This window comes from Myxine glutinosa, chromosome 9 (genome assembly GCF_964187855.1).
Source record: "Myxine glutinosa chromosome 9, kmMyxGlut1.1, whole genome shotgun sequence".
In the NCBI taxonomy this organism is placed as follows: Eukaryota; Metazoa; Chordata; class Myxini; order Myxiniformes; family Myxinidae; genus Myxine; species Myxine glutinosa.
Genome location: NC_136269.1, coordinates 101,993,365 through 102,019,845, shown reverse-complemented (window position 1 = coordinate 102,019,845; position 26,481 = coordinate 101,993,365). Strand labels below are relative to the sequence as shown.

Here is a 26,481-nt window from a genome sequence, read left to right as displayed (position 1 = left end):
TGACCGTTTGGGCTGCTTTTCATGCAGGGGGCAATACTGACCTGGTTGTTCTGAATGGAAACCTGAACCAGTTCAAGCACAGGGCCATTCTGGAAGAAACATTGCTTCCATTTGTTCATGCAGCCTTTCGAGGAAACTTTGTCTTCCAAGATGACAATGCACGGCCTCATTGTGCTCGCATGATCCAACACTTTCTTGCTGACCGTGGTGTGGAGCATATGGAGTGGCCTGCCATGTCCCCGGATATGAATCCGATAGAGAACTTGTGGGCAGAATTAACGCGTCAAATCGACAACTTGGACCAGCAGCCTGCCTCTGTGCATGAATTGCAGCAGGCCATTGTAACTGCATGGCAAGCGATTCCTGTCCAAACCTTGGCAAATCTCGTGAACAGCATGCCTCAACGTGTACGTGCTCTCCTGAATGCTCGTGGGGGTTACACGAAGTACTGAACTGTAATTTTACTGTCCGTAATCCCAGTCGTAATTTAACTTTTGTTTTTGTTAAAAAAATTTTTTCGCTAATGTGCAAAATAAAGAGAATATACTTCTGGAAAACGCACAGAAGTTTAGCACAGTACTGTCCGTGAATTGAGTTCGATATCAGTTTACATCACTTTCAAGGATCAATTTATTTGCTTCGAAATGTCAAATGTGGTTTTTGTTTCTTTTAAAGGTCACATTAACAAAATCTAGAATAATTTCAACATAATTCCAATGAACTTTTGGTTCTAAGTCATCTTGAAAAGTAAGTTCACCCCCACAAAAAAAATATTCCATATTAAATGCCAAGTCCGTATATGCCCGCGCGCGCATGCACGCACGCAAGCACGCACACGCACACACACACACACACACACACACACACACACACACACACACACGTTCCACATGTATATATCCCACATCCCACATGTATATACATGTTTAAAGTGTACGTGCCCTTCCCCCCTCCCCCGCCCGGCAACGCTGGGTACTTCTGCTAGTAACTACAACAACATGCATTTTAAGGCCATTTTCCCTGCTAGAGCGGGGGTTAGCCTTGCGGTCCTCATGACAATCTTCTCCATTTTGCCCTATTTTCTGCATCTCTCCTTGTTAACCCCCATGCCCGCATTTCTTCTTCCACCATCTTTAGCCAAGTCTTTCTCGGTCTTCCCCGTCCTCTACTTCCTTCTACATTAACTTCCATCACTCTTCTCAACCAGTCACTTTCATCCTTCCTCAACTCATGACCAAACCATCTCAACCTGTTCCTCTTCACAGCATCAATCACAGGCAATATTCCCATCATCTTTCGCAATTCATCATTTGTCTTCCTCTCTCTCAACGATACTCCGCACATCCATCGAACCATTCGCATTTCCACCCTTTCCAGCCTTCGATGCTGCTCTACGTTCATTACCCATGTCTCGCTCCCATAAATCATAACACTTCTCACACATGCAGCATTCACCTTTCCCTTCAGCTTCAGCGACACTCTCCTCCTTATCAGCACGCCACTCAGTTCCCGAAACTTCTTCCATGCACATCTCACTCGAGCAACCGTTGCCGAGTCTGATCCACCTTCTCCATTCAGCATGTCTCCGAGGTAGCAAAATGTTTTCACACCTTCCAGCTTCATGCCGTCTCCAAGATCCAACTCAACATTTCCTCCATCTGCAGCTCCCTCTGTGCACACCTGACATTTGAATGTAGCTGCCACACTGGTAAATGACCCTCTCAGACCACTACATTTTTGATGAACCCACTCAGCGCACATTGTACATTGAATGGAGTTCACTCCGACACCCTTCCTGCACACAGCACAGGGCCACTTCCCAGTTCTTTCCACCTCACCACATGCTTTACCACTTGCCATCACCTTCGTCTTTCCGGTATTCACCTTCAAACCTTTTGTCTCCATACATTCCTTCCACTTGTTCATCTTTTCATTCAGTCCATCCATACTTTCCGCAATCAACACCAGATCATCTGCATCCAACAACTCCCACGGTAAACCCTCCTTTACGTTCTGAGCCAGCACCTCCATCACAGCTACAAATAGTAGTGGACTTAGTACCGACCCCTGATGCACTCCCACCTTCACCTCAAACTCACCACTGTTCCCGTCCTTCGTCCTTACAGCTGTGCACGCTCTTTTGCACATTGCCATCACTACTCTGATCAACCATTCCTCCACTCCTAACTTCCTCAATGCCCATGTGAATACTTTGCGTGGAACCCTATCGAATGCTTTCTCCAGATCAACAAACCCAAGAAACAACTTCTTCCTCTTATCCATGTACTTCTCCTGCAACTGCCTCACAATGAAAAGCGCATCTGTCGTTCCTCTTCCTGGCATAAATCCAAACTGCATTCCATCGATCTTCACTTTCTTCCTTATCCTCCTCTCCAACACCCTTTCCAATACCTTCATTCCATGCTCCAATAACTTTATCGCTCGGTACGAGCCACACTCCAGAGGGTCACCTTTCCCCTTATATAGAGGGACGAGGGTACTCAGTTCCCAATCCACTGGAATGCGGCCTTCTTTCACCACCAGATTACAGATCTCTGTCATTCTCTTCACACCCCAACTTCCTGCTGCCTTCAACATATCTCCCACAACTCCCATCGGCCCTCCCGCTTTTCCACTCTTCATTGCTTTTATCGCTTCCTCAACTTCCTTCGCAGTTATCTTCTCTGCCGGTCCTAAAACTGGGTTACTCTCTATGTTGCCATCCCATTCATTCTCTGTATTCAACAGCATTTCCATATATCTTTTCCATCTTCCTTTAATTCCATCTGGGTCGACAACGATTTGTCCCACTTCATCCTTCAAGCAACTCACCCCCATCACATCACACCTCTCTTTCGCTATGTGCTTTGCAATCCTGAATTCTGCTTTCTGAACCTCTTCCGAATCCAAGCGTTCTCCGAACATTTTCCTCCATGCCTCCTGCGCCTTTGCGACCTCTTTCTTTGCAGCCTTCCTGGCTGCCTTATAACTTTCATGCTCTGCTGTTTCTGCTCCCGTACCCTTTGCCTTCTGCCACTCCTTGAACTTCTTCCTCTTCTCGTCAATCCTCTTTCCAACTTCAACATCCCACCACCATGTTTCCGAGTGCCTTGGTGGTCCTTTTGTCCATCCACATACCTCACCAACGGCTCCCAACAGACTAGCTTTCATTGACATCCAACTTCTGCTAGTAACTAATGAAATAAAAACGAAGAAATATCTCTCGGTAATTTCCTGAAACATATTTTACTTCCGGATAATAATGTTGAATGAAATAAGAAAGAACGAAGATATACATGTCGTTTTTGTGCCGAATCTCATAAAAGGTAAAAGTAATAAATGTTAACGGAAAAGAAAAAGCGAATTTTTAATATATGTCGACATTTTCCCCGAATGTTATTTTAGGCGGTGTATTTTCGTGTATCTTCGTGGCGCGATTTTTATAAATATATCTCGGCAATTTCCCGTGTGTGCGTGAATGTTCTCAATTATTTCTGACACCGAGTCTAAAACCATCGATAAAAATTAAATCAGATGGTGAATTCGATAAAATCGTGAGGGTGACTCTCAATGAATGGGCTTTAGTTTACAGGCCTTTGAGAATTCATTTCGTTCTATAAACGGAAACTTTCTTGGGATTCTCTTCCCGTTTTTTTTTTTCAACCGAGTCTAACACTATGTTAGCGATTGTTAAAAATGAAATGATATATCGAATTAGAATTGAAATAAACCTGTGTGAGAGAGAAAGACAGCATGGGCCTAACTAAACAGGCCTCAAAGCCATTCGAGGGAATAAAATGGTGGATATTTGTTTACATGAAGCCTCTCCAAGAATGGGTGGAGCTACTCTGCAAACGGACTAAGCCACACCCCCGGACAGACGTCCAACAGAATCACCTACGGCTATTATAAAGTGGATTAAACATACATTCACATGAAAAAGTAAGTACACCCCATGTAAAGTTTTGACTTTTTCAACATATTTCACATACAGCTATTTGATCTTCATTTCAACAATATTGATAGATAAAGGTGATATAATATAACAAATATCATGAAACATTTACATTTTGTAGTCCAATGTATAATTTAAATAAACATAAATGCAAATTTCGCATGTGGAAAAAGTAAGTACACCCCTACATTTATCACTAGTTCAAATACCTAAAATTAGAATCAGGTGCACCAGCTCAGGTGCAAATGATTAGAACATCGTCAGAGAGGATCTTGGAGGAACCTGTCTTATTTAAACCTCAGACATTTAGTTTCGTTTGCTCTTTGTTGTTGAAGTGTGCGGCGTCACCATGCTAAGATCAAAAGAGCTCTCTGAGGCCTTCAGAAAGAAGGTTATAGATGCCTACAAGTCTGGGAAGGGATTTAAAAAGATCTCCAAACAATTTGAAATCAATCATTCGACTGTCGGGAAGATCATCTACAAGTGGAGAAGATTCCAAACAACTGCCAACTTGTTCAGGCCAGGCCGCCCCAGCAAGTTCAGCCCGAGAGCAGACCGCAAGATGCTGAAAGAAGTCTCTAAGAACCCCAGAATGTCATCACGGGACCTACAGGTAGCTCTTGCCACTGTTGTTTTCAAAGTGCACGAGTCTACCATTAGAAAGAGGCTGCATAAATTTGATCTACATGGGAGGTGTGCCAGGAGGAAACCTTTGCTGTCCAGAAAGAACATCAGGGCAAGACTAAAGTTTGCCAATGAACACCTCGGCAAAGACCAGCACTTCTGGAACAATGTGCTCTGGACAGATGAGTCAAAGGTACAGCTATTTGGCCACAGTACCAGAAGACATGTTTGACGAAAACCAAAGACAGCATTTGACCACAAGAACCTGATACCAACTGTAAAGCAGCGTGGTGGAAATATTATGGTTTGGGGCAGCTTTGCTGCATCAGGGCCTGGGCAGCTCACCATAATAGAATCCACTATGAATTCTTCATTGTACCAGAGGGTGCTTGAGGATAATGTGAGGCCATCTGTCGGAAAGTTGAAGCTCAACCGAAGGTGGACCTTTGAACATGACAATGACCCGAAACATACCAGTAAATCCACCAAGGAATGGCTGAAAAGAAAGAAATGGAGGGTTCTCGAATGGCCAAGTCAAAGCCCGGATCTAAATCCCATCGAGATGTTGTGGGGGGATTTGAAACGAGCTGTGCATTCAAGAAACCCCTCAAACATCGCACAGCTGAAATAATTCTGCATGGAGGAGTGGGCAGACATTTTTCCCAGTCGATGTCAGAGACAGGTAGACAGTTATAAGAAATGCCTACTTGAGGTTGTTTCTGCCAAAGGGAAATACCACCTATTAGAGCCAAGGGTGTACTTACTTTTTCTACATGCGAACTTTGCATTTATGTTTATTTAAATTATACAATGGACTACAAAATGTAAATGAATGATCGTTTTAAGGCCATTTTCCCTGCTAGAGCGGGGGTTACCTTGCGGGCCCCATGACAATCATGGTTCCCTGTTTGAGGCAATGTTTTTATGGCCGGATGCCCTTCCTGACGCCAACCCTTCGTCGCCTCTTCGATGCGCAGGGATACGGTGTACCTATTCTAAACCGGGGTACACACCAGGATCATTCATCCCAGCAAGCTGGTACTCAATTTGCCGACCTTGGAAGGATGACAGGCTGAGTCAACCCCCCTGGTGTTAATTCAGCGATCGACTGGGATTCGAACCCAGGATCCTAGGATCCCAAGCCGGCACCCTAACCGCTAAGCCAACACCAGGCTACAACAAAATTTTGCATTTATTTTTATTTAATTGATACAATGGACTACAAAATGTAAATGTTTCATGATATTTGTTATATTATATTGTAGCGGCTACCGCTGGGTATACACAATCGCCTTGCACCTACCGAGGACGCGGAGCGATCACCATGCCGGGCTCGCCCAGGACGCCCGGGCATGCCCGCTCTCGACTTGCCAGGCCTCGTCCGGGGCACCCGGGCACGCCCCCTCTCGCCTTTCCCGGGCAAACGCTCCGGGATAATGTGTATATATATTGCTGCCCAATAAACAGGCTTTTCAGAGTACCCGAGTTGATTTGACACAATAAAGAAACTCGGACGAATTCCAGCTTTTTGTCGCGTCAATTCTTTCGATTTACGTTGGAGCATAGCTCCTACATTGGTGACCCGACATGGACACGGCAGTTGCCCTCAAACTGCCTACCTTCTGGGAGGCTCACGCGGCGGTTTGGTTCGCCCAGGCGGACTCCCTGTTCGCCCTGCGAAGCATCACGGCCGACGACACCCGCTTCCACCATGTGGTAGCAGCACTCGGCTCAGCCACCGCGGCCCGTGCCCTGAGCCTCCTCGAGCGCCCGCCAGCCGCTGACAAATACGACGCGATTAAAAAGCTCCTCCTCGACGCTTTCGCCCTCTCATCAGCGGAACGCGCACAGCGCCTGCTCGACCTGCCCGAGCTCGGCGACACGCGCCCGTCCGAGCGAATGGACTACATGCTTTCGCTGGTCGGCGAGCACTCTCCGGCATTCCTGTTCCGGGAGCTGTTCCTCCGTCAGCTGCCTAGCTCGGTACGCCTCGCCCTGGCAAGCACGACGATCACGGATCCCCGCGCCCTCGCCAGGGAAGCCGACAAGATCTCCGCGGCAGGCCAACGCATTGGAGCAGCGACCTGGAGCCCACCGCCGTCCGAAGCAACGCCCATGGCACCCGAGCACCCGGCACGGTCAACGACCGAACTGCCGAAGCAATTGGCGGCCGCTACGCTGCGCCGACCACCTCCAGCACGACGACCGGAGCCTCCACCTGACCAGGCGTGGTGTTATTATCATGCCAGGTTCAGACAGAAGGCCCGGACATGCCGACCCCCGTGCACCTTCGGCAAGCCGGGAAACGGCCGGGCCGGCGTTCATTACCAGCCATGAGCGCCGGCCACACGGGCAACTTACTTTTCATCACGGACAAAGCATCCGGACGGCGCTTCCTGTGTGACACCGGCGCCCAACTGAGCGTCATACCCACCTCCGATCAGGACAGGCAGTCCGCGGTTTGCGGCCCCTCCTTGGTTGCGGCCAATGGATCGGCCATCCGCACCTTCGGCCCGTGCAACGTCACCCTCTGCTTCGGTGGCCAACGCTTTAATTGGACTTTTGTAACCGCAAGCGTGCCCATGGCTCTGCTAGGCGCCGACTTCCTCTGCGCACACGGACTGCTGGTGGACGTCCAACGGCGTCGCCTTATCAACGCCGAGACCTTCAGCTCCCTGGCATGCACATTGAGCAGCTCCGCTCCGACCGAGCTGGCATGCGCCCTCCCGGCGGCGAACGAGTTTGCTCGCCTGCTCACGGAGTTCCCGGCCCTCACGTGGCCGACGTTTTCGGCCGTCACAGTACGACATGGGATCGAGCACCACATACCAACCACGGGCCCGCCGGTCTACGCCAGAGCCCGCCGCCTCGACCCAGCCAAGCTCGCCGTGGCCAAAGCCGAGTTCGACGCTTTGGAAGACCTTGGCATCGTGCGGCGCTCCGATAGCGCGTGGGCTTCGCCACTACACATCATCCCAAAACCAGGGGGCGGCTGGCGCCCATGTGGCGACTACCGCCGCCTTAACGACGCTACCACCCCCGACAGGTATCCGATCCCGCACATCCAAAACTTCTCCGCCCGTTTGGCAGGACGGGTCATTTTTTCAAAGATCGATTTAATACGGGGATATCACCAGGTACCTGTCAGGGCGGCCGACGTCCCAAAAACGGCCGTCATCACGCCGTTCGGCTTATTCGAATTCCTGCGAATGCCGTTTGGCCTCATGAACACGGCTCAGGCGTTCCAGCGCTTGATGGACGGCGTGCTGCGTGACCTGCCGTTCCTCTTCGTTTACCTGGACGACATCCTCGTCGCCAGCACGTCCCGGGCCGAGCACCTCCTCCACCTCCGAACACTGTTCGGGCGCCTCAGCGAGCACGGCCTCATCGTCAACCTGGCCAAATGCCACTTCGGCAGGACGGCCGTTGAATTTTTGGGCCACCACATCACCAAGAACGGGGCCGTGCCGCTGCCAACCAAGGTCGAGGCTATCACCACGTTTCCGCGTCCCCGCTCCATAAAGGCCCTGCAGGAATTCCTGGGAATGGTGAATTTTTATCACCGCTTCGTGCCCCGCGCTGCTCAACTCATGCGGCCCCTCTACGAAGCCCTCCGGGGCAAGCCGGCCAAGCACGACATCGCCTGGTCCGCAGCAATGGATGCGGCCTTCCAAAGCTCAAAGCGGGCCCTCGCCGACGCAACACTGCTCGCTCACCCGGTGCTCAACGCTCCCATCGCCCTCACCACGGATGCCTCCGACTACGCGGTGGGCGCCGTACATGAGCAATGGGTGAACGGGGTTTGGCAGCCACTCGCTTTTTTCAGCCGGCAGCTCCGGCCGAACGAGCTCAAATACAGCACGTTTGACCGGGAGCTCCTCGGTCTACACCTGGCCGTCCGCCATTTCCGCCACCTCCTGGAGGGCCGACCTTTCACGGCGTTCGTCGACCACAAGCCGTTGGTTTACGCCATGGCCAGGGTCACGGAGCCGTGGTCGGCCCGCCAACAGCGCCACCTCTCCGCCGTGTCGGAGTTTACCACGGACATCCGGCACGTCGCCGGCAAAAACAACGCCGTGGCTGACTGTCTTTCCCGGGCCAGCGCGAACGCGGTCCACCTTGGCGTGGACTTTGCGCTTATGGCGGCGGACCAAACCACCGACACCACGGTGCAAGCCCTCCGGGCGGCGGACACGGGCCTCCGCCTGGCCGACATCCCCTTCGCGGACACTGTCCTGCTCTGCGACGTCTCCCAAGGCCAGCCTCGCCCCATCGTGCCCTTCACCTGGCAACGCCGCATCTTCGCCTCCCTCCACGGCCTTTCCCACCCGGGCCGGAAAGCTTCCCAGAAGCTGGTGTCGGCGCGATTCGTCTGGCACGGCCTTCGTCGGGACGTCCGCGATTGGACCAGCACCTGCACGGCCTGCCAACGGGCCAAGGTCCACCAACACACCCAGGCCCCGCTGGCACCTTTCACCGTGCCCGAACGACGTTTCGACCACGTCAACGTGGATCTGGTGGGCCCCCTCCCCCCGTCACGGGGGTTCACACACCTGCTCACCATGGTGGACAGGACCACCAGGTGGCCGGAGGCCGTTCCCCTCGTCTCCACCACCACCGCCGACGTGGCGCAGGCTTTCATCGCCACCTGGGTCGCCCGCTTCGGCGCACCGGCGGACATCTCGTCAGACCGCGGACCACAGTTCACCTCCGAGCTGTGGGGCGCGGTCGCCCGCAACCTGGGGGTCAAGCTCCACCGTACTACGGCCTACCACCCCCAAGCAAACGGGTTGTGCGAGCGATTCCACCGCTCCATGAAGGCCGCGCTCATGGCCGGCCTTCAAGACGGCGGTTGGGCCGACCGGCTGCCGTGGGTCCTTTTGGGCCTCCGCACGGCCCCCAAGGAGGACCTCCAGGCATCCACCGCCGAGCTTGTCTATGGCCAGGCGCTACGCGTCCCGGGCGAATTCGTGCCCGACGCTACCAGTCCCTGGTCCGCAGCTCACCAGCGCTCGGACCTCCAGGAGGCCGCCCGACGGTTTGCCCCAGTGCCAACATCCCACCACGGTGACCCCCAGTCCTACGTCCCCCCAGCACTTCGCACAGCGGAGTATGTTTTTGTGCGTCACGACGCACATCAGGGTCCACTCCGGCCGCCGTACGACGGGCCCTTCCGGGTGCTGCGACGGGACGACAAGTCGTTCGTCATCGACATCGGCGGCAGGTCGGACCGGATTGCGGTGGACCGCCTCAAGCCGGCGCACGTGGACGTCGACCACCCACCACGGGTGGCCCTTCCGCCACGGCGAGGCCGCCCCCCGTCCACGGTGCCCCCCACTCGACCGCCCACCACCACACCGGACCCCCTCCCACGACCCGCCAGGGGTCGCTTCGGCCGGGTCATCAGGACCCCCCTCAAATTGACCCTGCCGGTGCAAGTCGATTCTGGGGGGACGTGTGTAGCGGCTACCGCTGGGTTTTCACAATCGCCTTGCACCTATCAAGGACGCGGAGCGATCACCATGCCGGGCTCGTCCAGGACGCCCGGGCAGGCCCACGCTCAACTTGCCAGGCCTCGGTCGGGACGCCCGGGCATGCCCGGGCATGCCCAGGCAGGCTCGCCCTCAACTTGCCAGGCCGCAGCCAGGACGCTGGGCCACGCCCCCTCTCGCCTTTCCTGGGCAAACGCTCCGGGATAATATAGATATATATTGCTGCCCGATAAACGGGCTTTTCAGAGTGCCTGAGTGTTTGGTTTGATTAAAGCAACTCGGATGAATTCCAGCTTTTTGTCGCGTCCATTCTTCCGATCGACGTGGGAGCCCCAGCTCCTTCAACATCACAATACATACTTGTACCAAGCTTGATTTGGATCCCTTCAGCCGTTAAGTGATTGTGGTAACAAAAACCCATCACGGATGGACGGAAGCACTGACGGATGGACGGACAGACAACTTGAAAACATAATGCCTTTGGTGACTTCGGTGGATGCATAAAACAAGTCGATGGTGTCAATAAGGTTATTGCCCTGTCGGTTGCACTTAAAATCAAATCTGTCACAGGATAAATGATTAAACAATGGTTATATGCCATTAAATCTCCACTCAACCACAACATGCTGGCTATTTAATTGTTTGGAGTACAAAACAAGCAACTGTTGTTAACTTGGAGGATTAAACAGAATACGCATTTGAGAAGCACCACGATGGAGTTAATGAAGATGCTAAGGTAGAAGTATTTCTGCTAAACTGAACGAATTATGGTGATGAAAAGTCTGTGGCGTAGAGATATGCGAGGCCAGTATTAAAAATGAAAGCATTACCTGCCACAAGGTAGGAATCCATGTAATCACAGCAGAAAAGATAAGCTAGGAAGGAATATAAAAGAGTCTATTATAAGCGCACGGGCTGGCAGGATAGCCTCGACGTACGTAAACTCATTTCTGAGCTGTCGAGCCTGGGCCGTCCTCACATGATTGCTACAAGTCCTGAGATCCAGTGAAAATCCTCCAATCAAGCTGATCGGTCCAGAGGCGTGAAGGTCATCTTGGATTTACTATATTTCACAAATAAATTCAGAGATCTTTTTCAGGACCGCTGAACCAATCATTCAGAAACCTCACATCATCAATGGACTGGAGCACTTCAAGTTTGCAAAGGAGAAGTAGCTCTGAAATAAAGTGGCTGGCATGGACCAATCAAAACTGACTGCTTTACAACATTAAGTTGATGGAATTTGATGGAGAGAACCGATATACGATATCGGCAATAATGATCCGATGGTTGTGTTACCTCGACAATAATCACCAGCAAGACTAGTTCTTCATTCTACAGCGAATTTGATTTGAACAAGTCAGGAGACGACGATGGTTCACGAGCGAGCGGTATTCAATGACAAAGGACGGACTATAACTGAAACAGGCCCGGACAGGCCAGGCCTGGAAATGTCAAAACGAAGGTTACTGACCTTGACACGAGATAGAAAATAATGTATAATCAGTTATGAGGTTAGTTAGCTACACAATACCGAAAATTCGGTGAAAAATGAAATGAAAAAAAAATAATAATAATAATAATAAATAATAATAATAATAATAATAATAATGAAAAAAAAAATGAAAAATCGAGCTCCGTGGGGCTAGACACATGACATTGGCCTAACCAAATATCGAAACCACTGTCAGATTCCACCAACCCCCTCGGAGAAGATGTAGCTTGAACTCGATTACCCCCTAAAAAGACATCTTTTTTGGGCGTGGCTCCGCCCACAATGGGCGCAATACGCCCACTCGAGACAGGGCACAACTATATCATGATATCAACCTCCCACCCAAGTTTCATCAAGATCGGATGATATCATCGGGTAGTTATGCTGCGGACACACAGACACACAGACACACACACAGACACAGACAGACGCACACACATGACGAATATAGTGTTCACTTGATAACTCGTGAACCAACAATTATGGCCTTGTCGTGTGAATCTTTCCATAACTACAAAGATGGTGTCCACAGCAAAAAAAAATACACAAATACCAATTGAAACAAGAAATAACAGCTTTTTATCGTTTTCTAATTCTGCCAGCAGCTGGCAGGATGGCACTGAGGTACGCACACTCGTCTCAAAACTGTCAAGCCTGGGTTTGAATCACGACCCAGCTATAAACTGTCATCCAATGTTTCACAGGCAGGGTGATTCATCAATGTGTGTGTCATCCCTCGGATGGACGTTAAAATGGGCATCCCGTCTGCCAGCATTAGTTGGCGGACGTTAAAGATGTCACGGTGCCCTTCGTGAAGAGTAGGCGGGCACCCTGAACCAAATTCCAAATCCCTGCCCTAACCACTGCTGTGAAGACAATGGCAAACCACCCAAGATAACTCTTGCCAAGAAACTGCTTTGGCAGCATCGACGCTCTATAATAGAGTATGGTACATATGAATCAGAAAATTATGCCAGTTTCAAAAATTTCAAGGTGTCTTTTGTTCCTTCTTTCAACTCATGGCATGACTGCTTGGAAGTCTTGATAGTTACTAGCTGCTTCACTTATTGTCATCTCATCATAGCAAGGCCATTTTATTTAATTGTATTTTTCAAAAACAACATCCTCTAGGTCTACATAATCACAATTTTGTGGGGTTCTCAAAATATCCATTGGCAGCACAGCTATGCATAACTATTTGTATGTTTTTGTCAAGTTATTCTCTCTCTATTGGGTTTAAGAAAGGCTTCCTTCCATCCTTACATTATTTTTGGGAAATTAAAAAATTTGAACTGAACTTGGATAAACACGGATTTTACACCACTCACACACGGTGCTGCTTACACGACCATCTGGGAGATTTAATTGCACTTCTGAAGAACCATCTTGGCCGGACCATTCCAGCATTTCACGGCATCATATATTATATCAGTCTTTGTTCCGAGTTGAAAACCACCGCTGAGCTGAAAGAAGTCTCATCACACATGGTGAACCTTGTCAATCCAATTTGTTCTCGGCAGTTGTTACATTGGCAGTTGCATGCATGCCGCTGTATAATTTAGCAATACCAACAAGTAGGTGGACATGCTGGGACAAGGATATGGCACAGGCAGGATGGCACAATGACCATTCCCTGGATATCTTAAGAACCGAATAAAAATTTAAAAAACATTAATATCAGTTTTATTGTTAACGATTTATTTTACATCGAGTAATTTACAAATGAACCACCTATTTTTCAATCATGTCGCATCAGCAGAGAAAAATCAAATTGTGCACACCCAAACCACGAGATATAAAGATACTCACGGATTAACACTATTATCGTTAGAGTGGGGGTACTATTAGAGGGTTGGCACTCTTCCCTACTTAATAAAGCAGAAAATTTTAGGTCTGGAAAGCTTTTACCAGCAATTTGTGTAACGTGGAGGCCAAACATGAGTCCTGAGAGCCCCACATCTCATCCCAAAAGACAGAAAGTGAGTCCTAACAAGGTGCAGTATTTAACTGCTGCCAAGAGCAAGAGCTACACCCCTCAAAAGATGCTCATGTTTCTGATGTCATCCATCGATTCAAAATAAAACGTACGTCATCCATTGGGAAAAATAAAACGTATAAGCATTTAGCACAACTTAAGTGCCCAATTGACCTTTTATACACCAGGATTAATTTTGTTTCATCATCAAAACATAATCCACCAATCCATTCTGTCCTCTGACCACTCACAATTACTACACATCAATATGTGTTCTGATTCTTACTCCCCATTTCCCATACTTCCCCCAACCCCATTGTTTTCAAACCTTTTCATGCCAGTGCAATGCACCGATAATGATGAGCAGTAAAAGGCACACACTGAGCAGGGCAATTGCTGTTAGCAGCACCCCTCGACTTGGTGTCAGGTACAGCTTGGTAATCCATCTGGTTTGGGGTGTGTGGGGAAGACAAGAGACAATATCTCAGAAACGCTGGAATATATAGGAGGAATATATAGGAGGAATATATAGGAGGTCATTGGGAAATGGGAAAAGAAGGTTGAGAAAAAGATTTTGGAATGTAGACAAGATGGGGGAAAAAAAGCAACACCGATACATCTCCACCACACTACCCCCACTACCCATTCCTCCAACCGAGTTTGACCCCTGCGAAATGAAAAAAGACAATGAAAAGACATTTGACCAATGCTTTTACCTGCTTTAGTTTTAAGGTAAGGGGCTGCAGTGAGGTAAACTCTCAATTTCATGACAATTTTTCACCTTTTATCCCCATGAAATTGAAAGAAAGATGCCTGAACAATAACTGCCTGCTTTTTCTGTAGTGGTAAGGAATGCTTGTGCAATTATTCACATTGGTTAAAAAAAGAAAGGTCAGGATGGAATTTAATGCCAAAAACCTTAATTTTGAACCTTTACCTTGGATGTAAAATCGAACCAGACCAATGTTTACCTGAATTCATCTGTAGGGTCTGTTAGAAGATATCTCGTATGTAAGACCATGTCTGGATTGGTTGAAATAGAAATGCTTGACAGGCCAGAAACATTAATTTCACATCCAATTTTGACATTTGACTGCCTGTGGATTGGAAAGAAAAACAAGCAACTAAAGTCTGTCCACTTAAATCTGCAGAGGCCTTTGCAAGGTATTATTTTGCCAATACTTGTCTGAATTGGTTGAAATGCATCGGCATGGCAAACCAAAAACCTAAATTTTGCACCAATTTTTGACCTTTGACCCTGTATAATCCTGAAACTGACTCCAATCCGAGATATCTCTGGGCAATCCCATAGGGGAGTTGTTACAGTACATTTGTTCTAAATCTAATCTCTATCGACTCAAATATAAGGGAGAAGCAAGGCAAAATGTGTAATTTTTAGTCTTTCACCTTTGACCCCTTAAAACAGGAAGGCAGGCTTTGATTTATAAAATAACTAGCCGAAAGCACCCGGCGTTGCCCGGGTTCTTTTTGAATGAACTTACTACTATAATTCAGCTCAGCTTTTAATTGCGAAATGGGCCCAGCCCGGCCGATGCGGCCTCGACCGGCCTCGCCGCCACCTAGCCTATAACCTTCCCGGGGCCCGTCCCGACATTTTTAGTTCTTTTTGAATGAATTTACTACTATAATTCAGCTTTTACTCACGGCCGTAGAAGATTGACTACTATAATTCAGCTCAGCTTTTAATTGCGAAATTGGCCCAGCCCGGCCGAGGCGGCCTCGACCGGCCTCGCCACCTAGCCTATAACCTTCCCGGGGCCCGTCCCGACATCTTTAGTTCTTTTTGAATGAATTTACTACCATAATTCACCTTTTACTCGCGGCCGTAGAAGATTGACTACTATAATATTCAGCTCACCTTTTAATTGTGAAATGGGCCCAGCCTGGCCAATATCTATATTTATATATTTATATATATAAATAGATAGATAGAAGATAGATAATGATTTATAAAATAGTTCTGTGTGTTTGACCGAGGTACCTCCTTCCCCATGAAGGAATGTTTGTGATTATGATTTTCAAAAGGAAGGAGAGAACAAAAAGAAAAAGAAAAAAAAGTAGAAGCCAGAAAAACAAAAACTCCCACAGATGCAATAATGGACATGTGAACAGATAATAATCGATTGGAAATTAGCACAGAGCAATATAAACAGAAATGTGGCAAAAAAAATCGTTCTGTTTTATGTGTACAGTATTTCTAGCCAGGATTTTACAAGGTGAAAGCCAAAGGAGTACAGCAGTCATGCATGTATATACCTGTGTGGCTCATCATTGGGGTAAGGGATAACGATGAGCTGCGAGTTGGGAATTATCGACATCCATGCTTGTTTCCTTAGGTCCTGGAACACAAGTAATACGTCGTGTGGGGCCGATTTCATGAGCATAAAGAGGAAAGGCGACTTTATATAAGCCCGAGAGCACATGTTGGTAAAAGACAATGTCACGATAAGCAAATTCATATTTTAATCTTGCACAAGCAAACACAGGGAAAAGGCTATTGCAACATGGTGATGGCAACAACAATTATATCTGCATGGCATTTACTTTTCAGCTATTAATGAGCCTTGACTTTATTTAAAAATAGCAAAACGTGATGTACACAGACAGTACCATGTTAAAGGTCTTTCTTACAAAATATATCACAGGGCCCTGTCTATGTAATTAGGGAAGGGCCAAACAGGAAATTATAAGCTATTATTGTAACAACTATTGCAATTGTTGATCGATACATTTGAGATATTCTCAATTTAAAAATGTTTCATTTCATTCACTGAGCAACGACCACATTGTACAAGATTAAATATAAGGAAAGACATGTACACACTGTATCTAGATGGTATCTCAGAATGCAATCCTTCAGAAAACCAACAATAAATCTATTACTAAATATTGGAGCAGTGCCTGTCCGTCCGTCACGCTTTTTATTAAAAAAAAAAATTTCAGTTCTGCTGTCGTATGTTTAAAAAAAAACGATACAGTTGGAAAGCTAATAATTGATTCACTTGGATCAAAAATTTGTGTCCATTTCATCATAAAATACCTGTTTTAACCCTTTGAGTACGAGATTTTTTTTGATAATCCCAGGATCCGCAGCAACCTAAACAAATTTTAAAAAAATTCTCGAACCTCGATAAATTTGATAAAACGGGATTAAATTGGCATTTTGGTACGGGAATGCAACCACGTACTGACGATCTATTTATAGGTAGAGTCGATGACGTGTAGTAACATCATCCGTACACAAAACTTTTTCGCGGGTTGCGGCACTGGACGTCATCCGTACTCAAAGGGTTAAAAGACCGGTGTTTCAGGGAGGACGAGGAAGAAGCGGATTTGGAGCTTAATGACAGTTAAAATGGTATTGTAGCGGCTGCCGCTGGGGTTTCACAATCGCCTTGCACCTATCAAGGACGCGGAGCGATCACCATGCCGGGCTCGTCCAGGACGCCCGGGCAGGCTCGCCCTCAACTTGCCAGGCCGCAGCCAGGACGCTGGGCCACGCCCCCTGGCGCCGGGCCTGGGCAAACCCCCTGGGTTAATAGATATATATTGCTGACCGATAAACGGGTTTTCAGAGTGCCTGAGTGTTTGATTTCAATAAAGCAACTCAGATGAATTCCAGCTTTTTGTCGCGTCCATTCTTCTGATCGACGTGGGAGCCCCAGCTCCTTCATTGGTGACCTATCGACATGGACACGGCAGTCGCCCTTAAACTGCCTACCTTCTGGGAGGCTCACGCGGCGGTTTGGTTCGCACAGGCGGAGTCCCTGTTCGCCCTGCGAGGCATCACGGCCGACGACACCCGCTTCCACCATGTGGTAGCTGCGCTCGGGTCGGCTACAGCGGCCCGCGCCCTGAGCCTCCTCGAAAGCCCGCCAGCCGCTGACAAATACGGCGCGATTAAAAAGCTTCTCCTCGATGCTTTCGCCCTCCCATCGGCGGAACGCGCACGGCGCCTGCTCGAACTGCCTGAGCTCGGCGACACGCGCCCTTCCGAGCGAATGGACTACATGCTTTCACTGCTCGGCGAGCACTCTCCGGCATTCCTGTTCCGGGAGCTGTTCCTCCGTCAGCTGCCTAACCCGGTACGCCTCGCCCTGGCAAGCACGACGATCACAGATCCCCGGGCCCTTGCCAGAGAAGCCGACAAGATCTCCGCTGCAGGACGGCGCATCGCAGCGGCGACATGGGACCCACCACCGTCCGACGCAACAACCATGGCGCCCAAGCACCCGGCACGGTCGACGGCCGAACTGCCGACGCAATTGGCGGCCGCTCTACCGTGCCGACCACCTCCACCCGACCAAGCGTGGTGTTACTATCATGCCAGGTTCGGACAAAAGGCCCGGACATGCCGACCCCCGTGCACCTTCGGCAGGCCGGGAAACGGCCGGGCCGGCGTTCATTACCAGCCATGAGCGCCGGCCATACGGGCAACTTACTGTTCATCACGGATAAAGCGTCCGGACGGCGCTTCCTGTGCGACACCGGCGCCCAACTGAGCGTCATACCCGCCTCTGACCAGGACAGGCAATCCGCGGTTTGCGGCCCCTCCTTAGTTGCGGCCAACGGATCGACTATCCGCACCTTCGGCCCGCGCAACGTCACCCTCTGCTTCGGCGGCCAACGCTTTGCTTGGACGTTTGTAACCGCCAACGTGCCCGTGGCTCTGCTAGGCGCCGACTTCCTCTGCGCACACGGACTGCTGGTGGACGTCCAACGGCGTCGTTTAATCAACGCTGAAACCTTCAGCTCCCTGGTATGCACATTGAGCAGCTCCGCGCCGACCGAGCTGGCATGCACCGTCCCGTCGGCGAACGAGTTTGCTCGCCTGCTCACGGAGTTCCCGGCCCTCACGCGGCCGACGTTTTCGGCCGTCGCAGTACGGCATGGGATCGAGCACCACATACCAACCACGGGCCCGCCGGTCTACGCCAGGGCCCGCCGCCTCGACCCAGCCAAGCTCGCCGTAGCGAAGGCCGAATTCGACGCGTTGGAGCACCTCGGCATCGTGCGGCGCTCCGATAGCGCGTGGGCCTCGCCACTGCACATCGTGCCAAAGCCGGGGGGTGGATGGCGCCCGTGTGGCGACTACCGCCGTCTGAATGACGCTACCACCCCCGACAGGTACCCGATCCCGCATATCCAAGACTTCTCCGCCCGTCTGGCGGGACGGGTCATTTTTTCGAAAATTGATCTCATACGGGGATATCACCAGGTACCTGTCAGGGCGGCCGACGTCCCTAAAACGGCAGTCATCACGCCGTTCGGCTTATTCGAATTCTTGCGGATGCCGTTTGGTCTCAAGAACGCGGCTCAGGCGTTCCAGCGCTTGATGGACGGCGTGCTGCGTGACCTGCCGTTCCTTTTCGTTTACCTGGACGACATCCTCGTCGCCAGCACGTCCCGGGCCGAGCACCTCCTCCACCTCCGAACACTGTTCGAGCGCCTCAGCGAGCACGGCCTCATCGTCAACCCGGCCAAATGCCACTTCGGCACGACGGCCGTTGATTTTTTGGGCCACCACATCACCAGGAACGGGGCCGTGCCGCTGCCAACCAAGGTCGAGGCCATCACCACGTTCCCGCGTCCCCGCACCATAAAGGCCCTGCAGGAATTCCTGGGAATGGTGAATTTTTATCACCGCTTCGTGCCCCGCGCTGCTCACCTCATGCGGCCCCTCTACGACGCCCTCCGGGGCAAGCCGGCCAAGCACGACATCGCCTGGTCCGCAGCAATGGATGCGGCCTTCCAACGCTCAAAGCGGGCCCTCGCCGACGCAACACTGCTCGCTCACCCGGTGCTCAACGCTCCCATCGCCCTCACCACGGATGCCTCCGACTACGCGGTGGGCGCCGTACATGAGCAATGGGTGAACGGGGTTTGGCAGCCACTCGCTTTTTTCAGCCGGCAGCTCCGGCCGAACGAGCTCAAATACAGCACGTTTGACCGGGAGCTCCTCGGTCTACACCTGGCCGTCCGCCATTTCCGCCACCTCCTGGAGGGCCGACCTTTCACGGCGTTCGTCGACCACAAGCCGTTGATTTACGCCATGGCCAAGGTCACGGAGCCATGGTCGGCCCGCCAACAGCGCCACCTCTCCGCCGTGTCGGAGTTTACCACGGACATCCGGCACGTCGCCGGCAAAAACAACGCCGTGGCCGACTGTCTTTCCCGGGCCAGCGCGAACGCGGTCCACCTGGGCGTGGATTTTGCGCTTATGGCGGCGGACCAAACCACCGACTCCACGGTGCAAGCCCTCCGGGCGGCGGACACGGGCCTCCGCCTGGCCGACATCCCCTGCGCGGACACTGTCCTGCTCTGCGACGTCTCCCAAGGCCAGCCTCGCCCCATCGTGCCCGTCACCTGGCAACGCTGCATCTTCGCCTCCCTCCACGGCCTTTCCCACCCGGGCCGGAAAGCTTCCCAGAAGCTGGTGTCGGCGCGTTTCGTCTGGCACGGCCTTCGTCGGGACGTCCGCGATTGGACCAGCGCCTGTACGGCCTGCCAACGGGCCAAGGTCCACCGACACACCCAGGCCCCGCTGGCACCTTTCACCGTGCCCGAACGACGTTTCGACCACGTCAACGTGGATCTGGTGGGCCCCCTCCCCCCATGACGGGGGTTCACACACCTGCTCACCATGGTGGACAGGACCACCAGGTGGCCGGAGGCCGTTCCCCTCGTCTCCACCACCACCGCCGACGTGGCGCAGGCTTTCATCGCCACCTGGGTCGCCCGCTTCGGCGCACCGGCGGACATCTCGTCAGACCGCGGACCACAGTTCACCTCCGAGCTGTGGGGCGCGGTCGCCCGCAACCTGGGGGTCAAGCTCCACCGTACTACGGCCTACCACCCCCAAGCAAACGGGTTGTGCGAGCGATTCCACCGCTCCATGAAGGCCGCGCTCATGGCCGGCCTTCAAGACGGCGGTTGGGCCGACCGGCTGCCGTGGGTCCTTTTGGGCCTTCGCACGGCCCCCAAGGAGGACCTCCAGGCATCCACCGCCGAGCTGGTCTATGGCCAGGTGCTACGCGTCCCGGGCGAATTCGTGCCCGACGCTACCAGTCCCTGGTCCGCAGCTCACCAGCGCTTGGACCTCCAGGAGGCCGCCCGACGGTTTGCCCCCGTGCCGACATCCCACCACGGTGACTCCCAGTCCTACGCCCCCCCAGCACTCCGCACAGCGGAGTATGTTTTTGTGCGTCACGACGCACATCGGTGGCCACTCCAGCCGCCATACGACGGGCCCTTCCGGGTGCTACGACGGGACGACAAGTCGTTCGTCATCGACATCGGCGGCAGGTCGGACCGGATTACAGTGGACCGCCTCAAGCCGGCGCACGTGGACGTCGACCACCCACCACGGGTGGCCCTTCCGCCGCGGCGAGGCCGCCCCCCGTCCACGGGGCCCCCCACTCGACCGCCCACCACCTCACCGGACCCCCTCCCACGACCCGCCAGGGGTCGCTTCGGCCGGGTCATCAGGACCCCCCTCAAGTTGACCCTGCCGGTGCAAGTCGATTCTGGGGGGACGTGTGTAGCGGCTGCCGCTGGGGTTTCACAATCGCCTTGCACCTATCAAGGACGCGGAGCGATCACCATGCCGGGCTCGTCCAGGACGCCCGGGCAGGCCCGCGCTCAACTTGCCAGGCCTCGGTCGGGACGCCCGGGCATGCCCGGGCATGCCCGGGCAGGCTCGCCCTCAACTTGCCAGGCCGCAGCCAGGACGCTGGGCCACGCCCCCTGGCGCCGGGCCTGGGCAAACCCCCTGGGTTAATAGATATATATTGCTGACCGATAAACGGGTTTTCAGAGTGCCTGAGTGTTTGATTTCAATAAAGCAACTCAGATGAATTCCAGCTTTTTGTCGCGTCCATTCTTCTGATCGACGTGGGAGCCCCAGCTCCTTCAGTATCATTTTTAGCTCACCTGGAACATAGTTCAGGTGAGGTATTAGCATCGTGAGGAGTCTGTCAGTCAGTCAGTCAGTATGTAAACACTGGATTTTTTTTTCCCGAAACTAAACACTTTTGATGAAACTTGACCACAACCTTCATCACCCATAATGTACCACAGTTTGTTCACGGCATTAAAAAAAAGTCGGGGTCTAAGGGAGCGTATGGGGGGGAGGGGTCAAAGTGGGTCCAAATTACGTACAGAATCTTGTTTCTCACAGTATGACAATCCTTTTGATGCTTTTTTGCAAACTCCTAGCGAGCTTTCATGTGTATTTCACTGAGGAGAGGCTTCCGTCTGGCCACTCTACCTTAAAGCCCAGATCGGAGGAGTGTTGCAGTGATGGTTGTCCTGCTGGAAGTTTCTCCCATCTCCACACAGGATCTCTGGAGCTCAGCCACAGTGACCATCGGGTTCTTGGTCACCTCTCTTACCAAGGCCCTTCTCCCCCGATTGCTCAGTTTGGCCGGGCGGCCAGCTCTAGGAAGAGTCCTGGTTGTTCCAAACCTCTTCCATTTAAGAATTATGGAAGCCACTGTGCTCTTGGGAACCTTCAATGCAGTAGAGATTTTTTTTGTAGGCTTCCCCAGATCTGTGCCTCGACACAATCCTGTCTCTGAGCTCTGCAGGCAGTTCCTTCGACCTCATGGCTTGGTTTTTGCTCTGATATGCATTGTCAGCTTTGAGACCTTATATAGACAGGTGTGTGCCTTTCCAAAGCATATCCAATCAATTGAATTTACCACAGGTGGACTCCAATCAAGATGTAGAAACATCTCAAAGATGATCAAGAGAAATGGGAGGCACCTGAGCTAAATTTCAAGTGTCATAGCAAAGGGTCTGAATACTTATGTCAATGTGATATTTCAGTTGTTTTTTTAATAAATTTGTAAAACTTTCTAAAATCATGTTTTCTCTCCGTCATTATGGGGTATTGCGTGTAGATTGATGAGGGAAAAAATGAATTTAAACGATTTCAGCATAAGGCTGCAACATAACAAAATGTGAAAAAAGTGAAGGGGTCTGAATACTTTCTGAATGCACTGTGTGTATTTATATATATATGAATAGTACATCTAGGCTCAGGTCCACATTCACCTGTGGTGACCGCGATAAGCATAGAGTGCCTCAAGGATAACAGGATTCCTCCAAATTTCTTTCAGTTTAGTGTTCCGCCAAAGCAGCAGAAGTGACTGTTTAAAAAGGTAATCGTACTTGTTTGTGGTTTATAATATTTTTAAATTTCTTATAATAAAATGTACTTCTGCAAATGTGTCGGGGGGCAATATCGCACGTCACAAAAACCCGTTGGGGAGGGGATAATGGCCTTGTAAGGCAGCACGATAAGTTATTTATGCACCTCAACACAGTGTTTGCCCAAGGCAGAAATCCCCCTTGGGTAGTGGGGGTAGGGGGAGGACGTAAATCAAGTCGATACAACCTCCATCGTGTGACCCTTAATCCTCCTGTCAAGTTTGGTTGAGAATGGATGAGGAACGACTGAATGTATAGTGGTCAGACAGACAGGCAGACACCAAATTCCGTATTTTAGTATGATACGATGTAGCGTGCAGCCCAACTGAAGAAAATGCTGCTGTTCACACAAACACTCCAAAACTTTTTATATTCAAATATTCTCCAAAGTTTTTCCCATTTTTTTTGCTTTGGTTTCATATGTTTTCTAATTTAAAAAGATGAGTAGCAGACTTACTGGAAATAAATGCTACTGTTTACAATGGAACGATACTTTTCTTTGTTTTTGAGTAAATAATATGTTGTGTTAAATTTGTTAATTTAAGTTCAACAATTTTGTGTAATTACCATTTTTTACCTGTGACATGTCACAGATCTACACAAGCTCCACATGAATGTTTTTGTTGTGGTTCTTGTTGGGGGTCATTTTTTGAAATGTGCACCCATTGGTCGTGCAGCTGCTAGAGGACCACACCCACATATGTCACTTGACTCCACCTACCATGGCTATGGCACCCATCAAAAATAACATGGCGGCTATATTGGTTTTCTGGTGGGCCTAAGACATCAGCCCTGTATGCCTCTGCTCATTATACACTGCCCAGGGTTTTTTTTCTTCAGATTTCCATTGGCTTTGTTTGGTTTGATCCATCATTACTCATGATGAGGTTCTCCAAAAACTCTAATCAACGTTGAATAAAAAATCATTAGTAAGGTTTAATCAAGCTGGTCAGCACGTACGGTACGTAGCTCCCTAAAAAAAATAGCATTACGCAATTTTTGAACGGCCTCATGTTGGGGTTAAGCAATCCATGACCGTGTGACAAATCAGCTCATTCTGATAAAACTGTGGCGGAGGTCGTCATGGGCATGAGGTGTCGACATAATCTTTTAATAACGCATTAAATGTGTGTTTCCCAATCACTCTTTAATCTTGGAAGTATGCTTTAAATGCGTGCTTCCCAATTGGCCCCTTACCTGATTTTGTCGCAGGTTGTGACCACAGTGCCAAGGGTGGATCCTACACCCCCAATCCCCACCTCACCCTCCCTCCGCCACTACCATACGTACTTCTACCATCTGCAATGGACGGAGGTAATGTTTTCAACCCTGTCAGTTTGTTTGTGCGCAGGATATCTCAAAAAGTTATTGATGGATTTTGGATTTAATCTGGTGGTGGGGTTGTGTGTGTGACAAGGACAAAGTGATTCAATTTTGGTGAAGATCCGAATCCCGATCCAGATACAATAATTTTTTAAATGATGGTGTGGACTTAGACCTGAATGTCACCATTGATGACTTTACAAGGCGAAATCCATGAAGAATGGAGTTTTCTGGACATCCTTTAGTAGAGCTAGTGGACTACAAGAGCTAACGATGTACACATAGTAAACTGTCACTTCACTCAGTAGGCTGGCTGGCACAAGCTTACATTCATCACTATTGATGACAACATCTCTCTTTCAGCTAAATATTATCAATTGAAAAATAAACGGCAAAGACATCCAGTTGAATAAGGCCTGGAGGTACATTTTGTGATCTGTGAAAATCTCAACCGCAAGTGAAGCCCCCTGAAAAAATGTCTGGATCCGCCACTGAGTGCGGTCATTCTTGGTAGTATTAAATTGTTTTATCAGATGCTTATATCGGCATTATATTGGTCATTGGCCCCCTTGCTCTCTAAATATTGGTATCGGCATCGGCCCTTGAAAGACCCATAATCAGTCGACCTCTAATTTTAAGACCCCTTAAGACCTTTACACCATTTAGGTCACTTGGACCCCTTCACCCTTTAGACATTTTAGACCCTTTTAGATTGCTTAAACCCCATGATCATTGGACGCTGTAGACCTTTAGACCCATAACTACTATTGGAACATACCCTTTAGATTCCTTACAACCTTTAGACCCTTTGGACCCCCTGGATCAATTACACTGCTTCAGGCCCTTTAAATCCTAACTACTATTGGAAAATACCCTTTGGACCCCTTAGAACCATAAGAGCACAGACCCTTTATACCTGTAGACCTTTAGACTCCTTTAGATACATATCACACAAACATATACAAAGACTTCTTGCATATACACACTATACTTTTTTCAGCAAGCAATGTGTAATCTCGATCCACCTGGACGCTGGGTACTCTGCTCGGTTGAACAGAATTTGTGTTTTCCAGAAAATGTATCAGCCAAATTTGTTATGCACAACAACCAATTGTGTAAAACACGATAGGTCAAATTTTCAAAATTATCAAATTGCAGTTACCATGACAACTATTGTTTATTCGGATTTCACAAGTATCATGCAATGCACAACAACTTTCTTGCTTATCTCTCCACAACCTTTTGAGATATTGTGCTATATATCGGTTTTAGCCCTAGCACTCAATAGTAATAATAATAATAATGCATTTATTTTATATAGCGCTTTTCAGGAAGCCCAAAGACGCTTTGACAGAGTGCAAAACATAATGCATAGCAAAACATAAAAACAATTGCAAAAAAAGAAGAATCAATAGGGAAATATTCAAAGCACAAAGGAGGGAGAAGGAGAGGAGATAGTCAGGGGTTAGATGCTGTGGGTTAAATGTTGAATGCAGTGTTGAACAGGTGGGTCTTGAGTGATGTTTTGAATGTGGTGAGTGAGGAGGAGTCTCTGATGGTGTGAGGTAGCGAGTTCCAGAGGGTGGGAGCAGCGATGGAGAAGGCCCTGTCCCCCCAGGATCTAAATTTGGTCCGGATGGGGGGGGGGGTCAGGAGGTTGGTACCAGCAGAGCGGAGGTTGCGGGTGGGAGTGTGTCTGGAGAGGAGGTCAGCCAGGTAGGATGGGGCCAGGTTATGGAGGGCTTTGTAGGTCAAGAGGAGGATTTTGTACTGGATTCTCTGGGAGATGGGGAGCCAGTGAAGCTTGTAAAGGACGGGGGTGATGTGGTCACGGGTCCGGGAATGGGTGAGTAGACGGGCAGCGGAGTTCTGAATGTATTGGAGTTTATTGGTGATTGTTGAGGGTGAACCATAAAGGAGGCTATTGCAGTAGTCCAGACGGGAAGTGATGAAGGCGTGGATGAGGGTTTCTGCAGCCACGGAGGAGAGGGATGGACGGAGACGGGCGATGTTTTTCAGGTGAAAGAAGGCTGTCTTTGTGATCTGTTTAGTGTATTTGTCGAAGGAGAGGGTTTGGTCAAAGATGATGCCAAGATTCCGGATGTGAGGGGAGGTGGATACTGGGAAACCGTCGATGTTGAGGGCAAAGTTATGGGTGGACTTGGTGAGCGTTTTTGGGCCAATGATGATTATTTCAGATTTATCACAGTTAAGTTTGAGGAAGTTGATTTGAAGCCAGGATTTTATTTCAGTGATGCAGTTTGTCAGGATAGAGTGGGTGGCGGTGGAGATGGACTTGGTGGAGATGAAAAGCTGGATGTCATCGGCGAAGCAGTGGAATTGGAGACCATGACGGCGGATTAAGTGACCGAGGGGGGACAGG

The 26,481-nt window shown here is 50.0% G+C and overlaps 1 protein-coding gene across 2 annotated transcripts in view; it reads right to left on the bottom strand.

Annotated features, from left to right (window-relative positions):
- ITFG1 (integrin alpha FG-GAP repeat containing 1) overlaps positions 1–26,481 on the bottom strand; it is a 220,484-nt gene that overhangs the window by 32,056 nt on the left and 161,947 nt on the right. For both annotated transcript variants that reach the window (XM_068128708.2, XM_068128709.2), the window contains exons 16-17: positions 15,819–15,901; positions 13,870–13,987 (exon numbers count right to left, since the gene is read on the bottom strand). In XM_068128708.2, the coding sequence (XP_067984809.2) occupies positions 13,870–13,987; positions 15,819–15,901 (201 nt within the window). The remainder of the gene's footprint in view (positions 1–13,869; positions 13,988–15,818; positions 15,902–26,481) is intronic.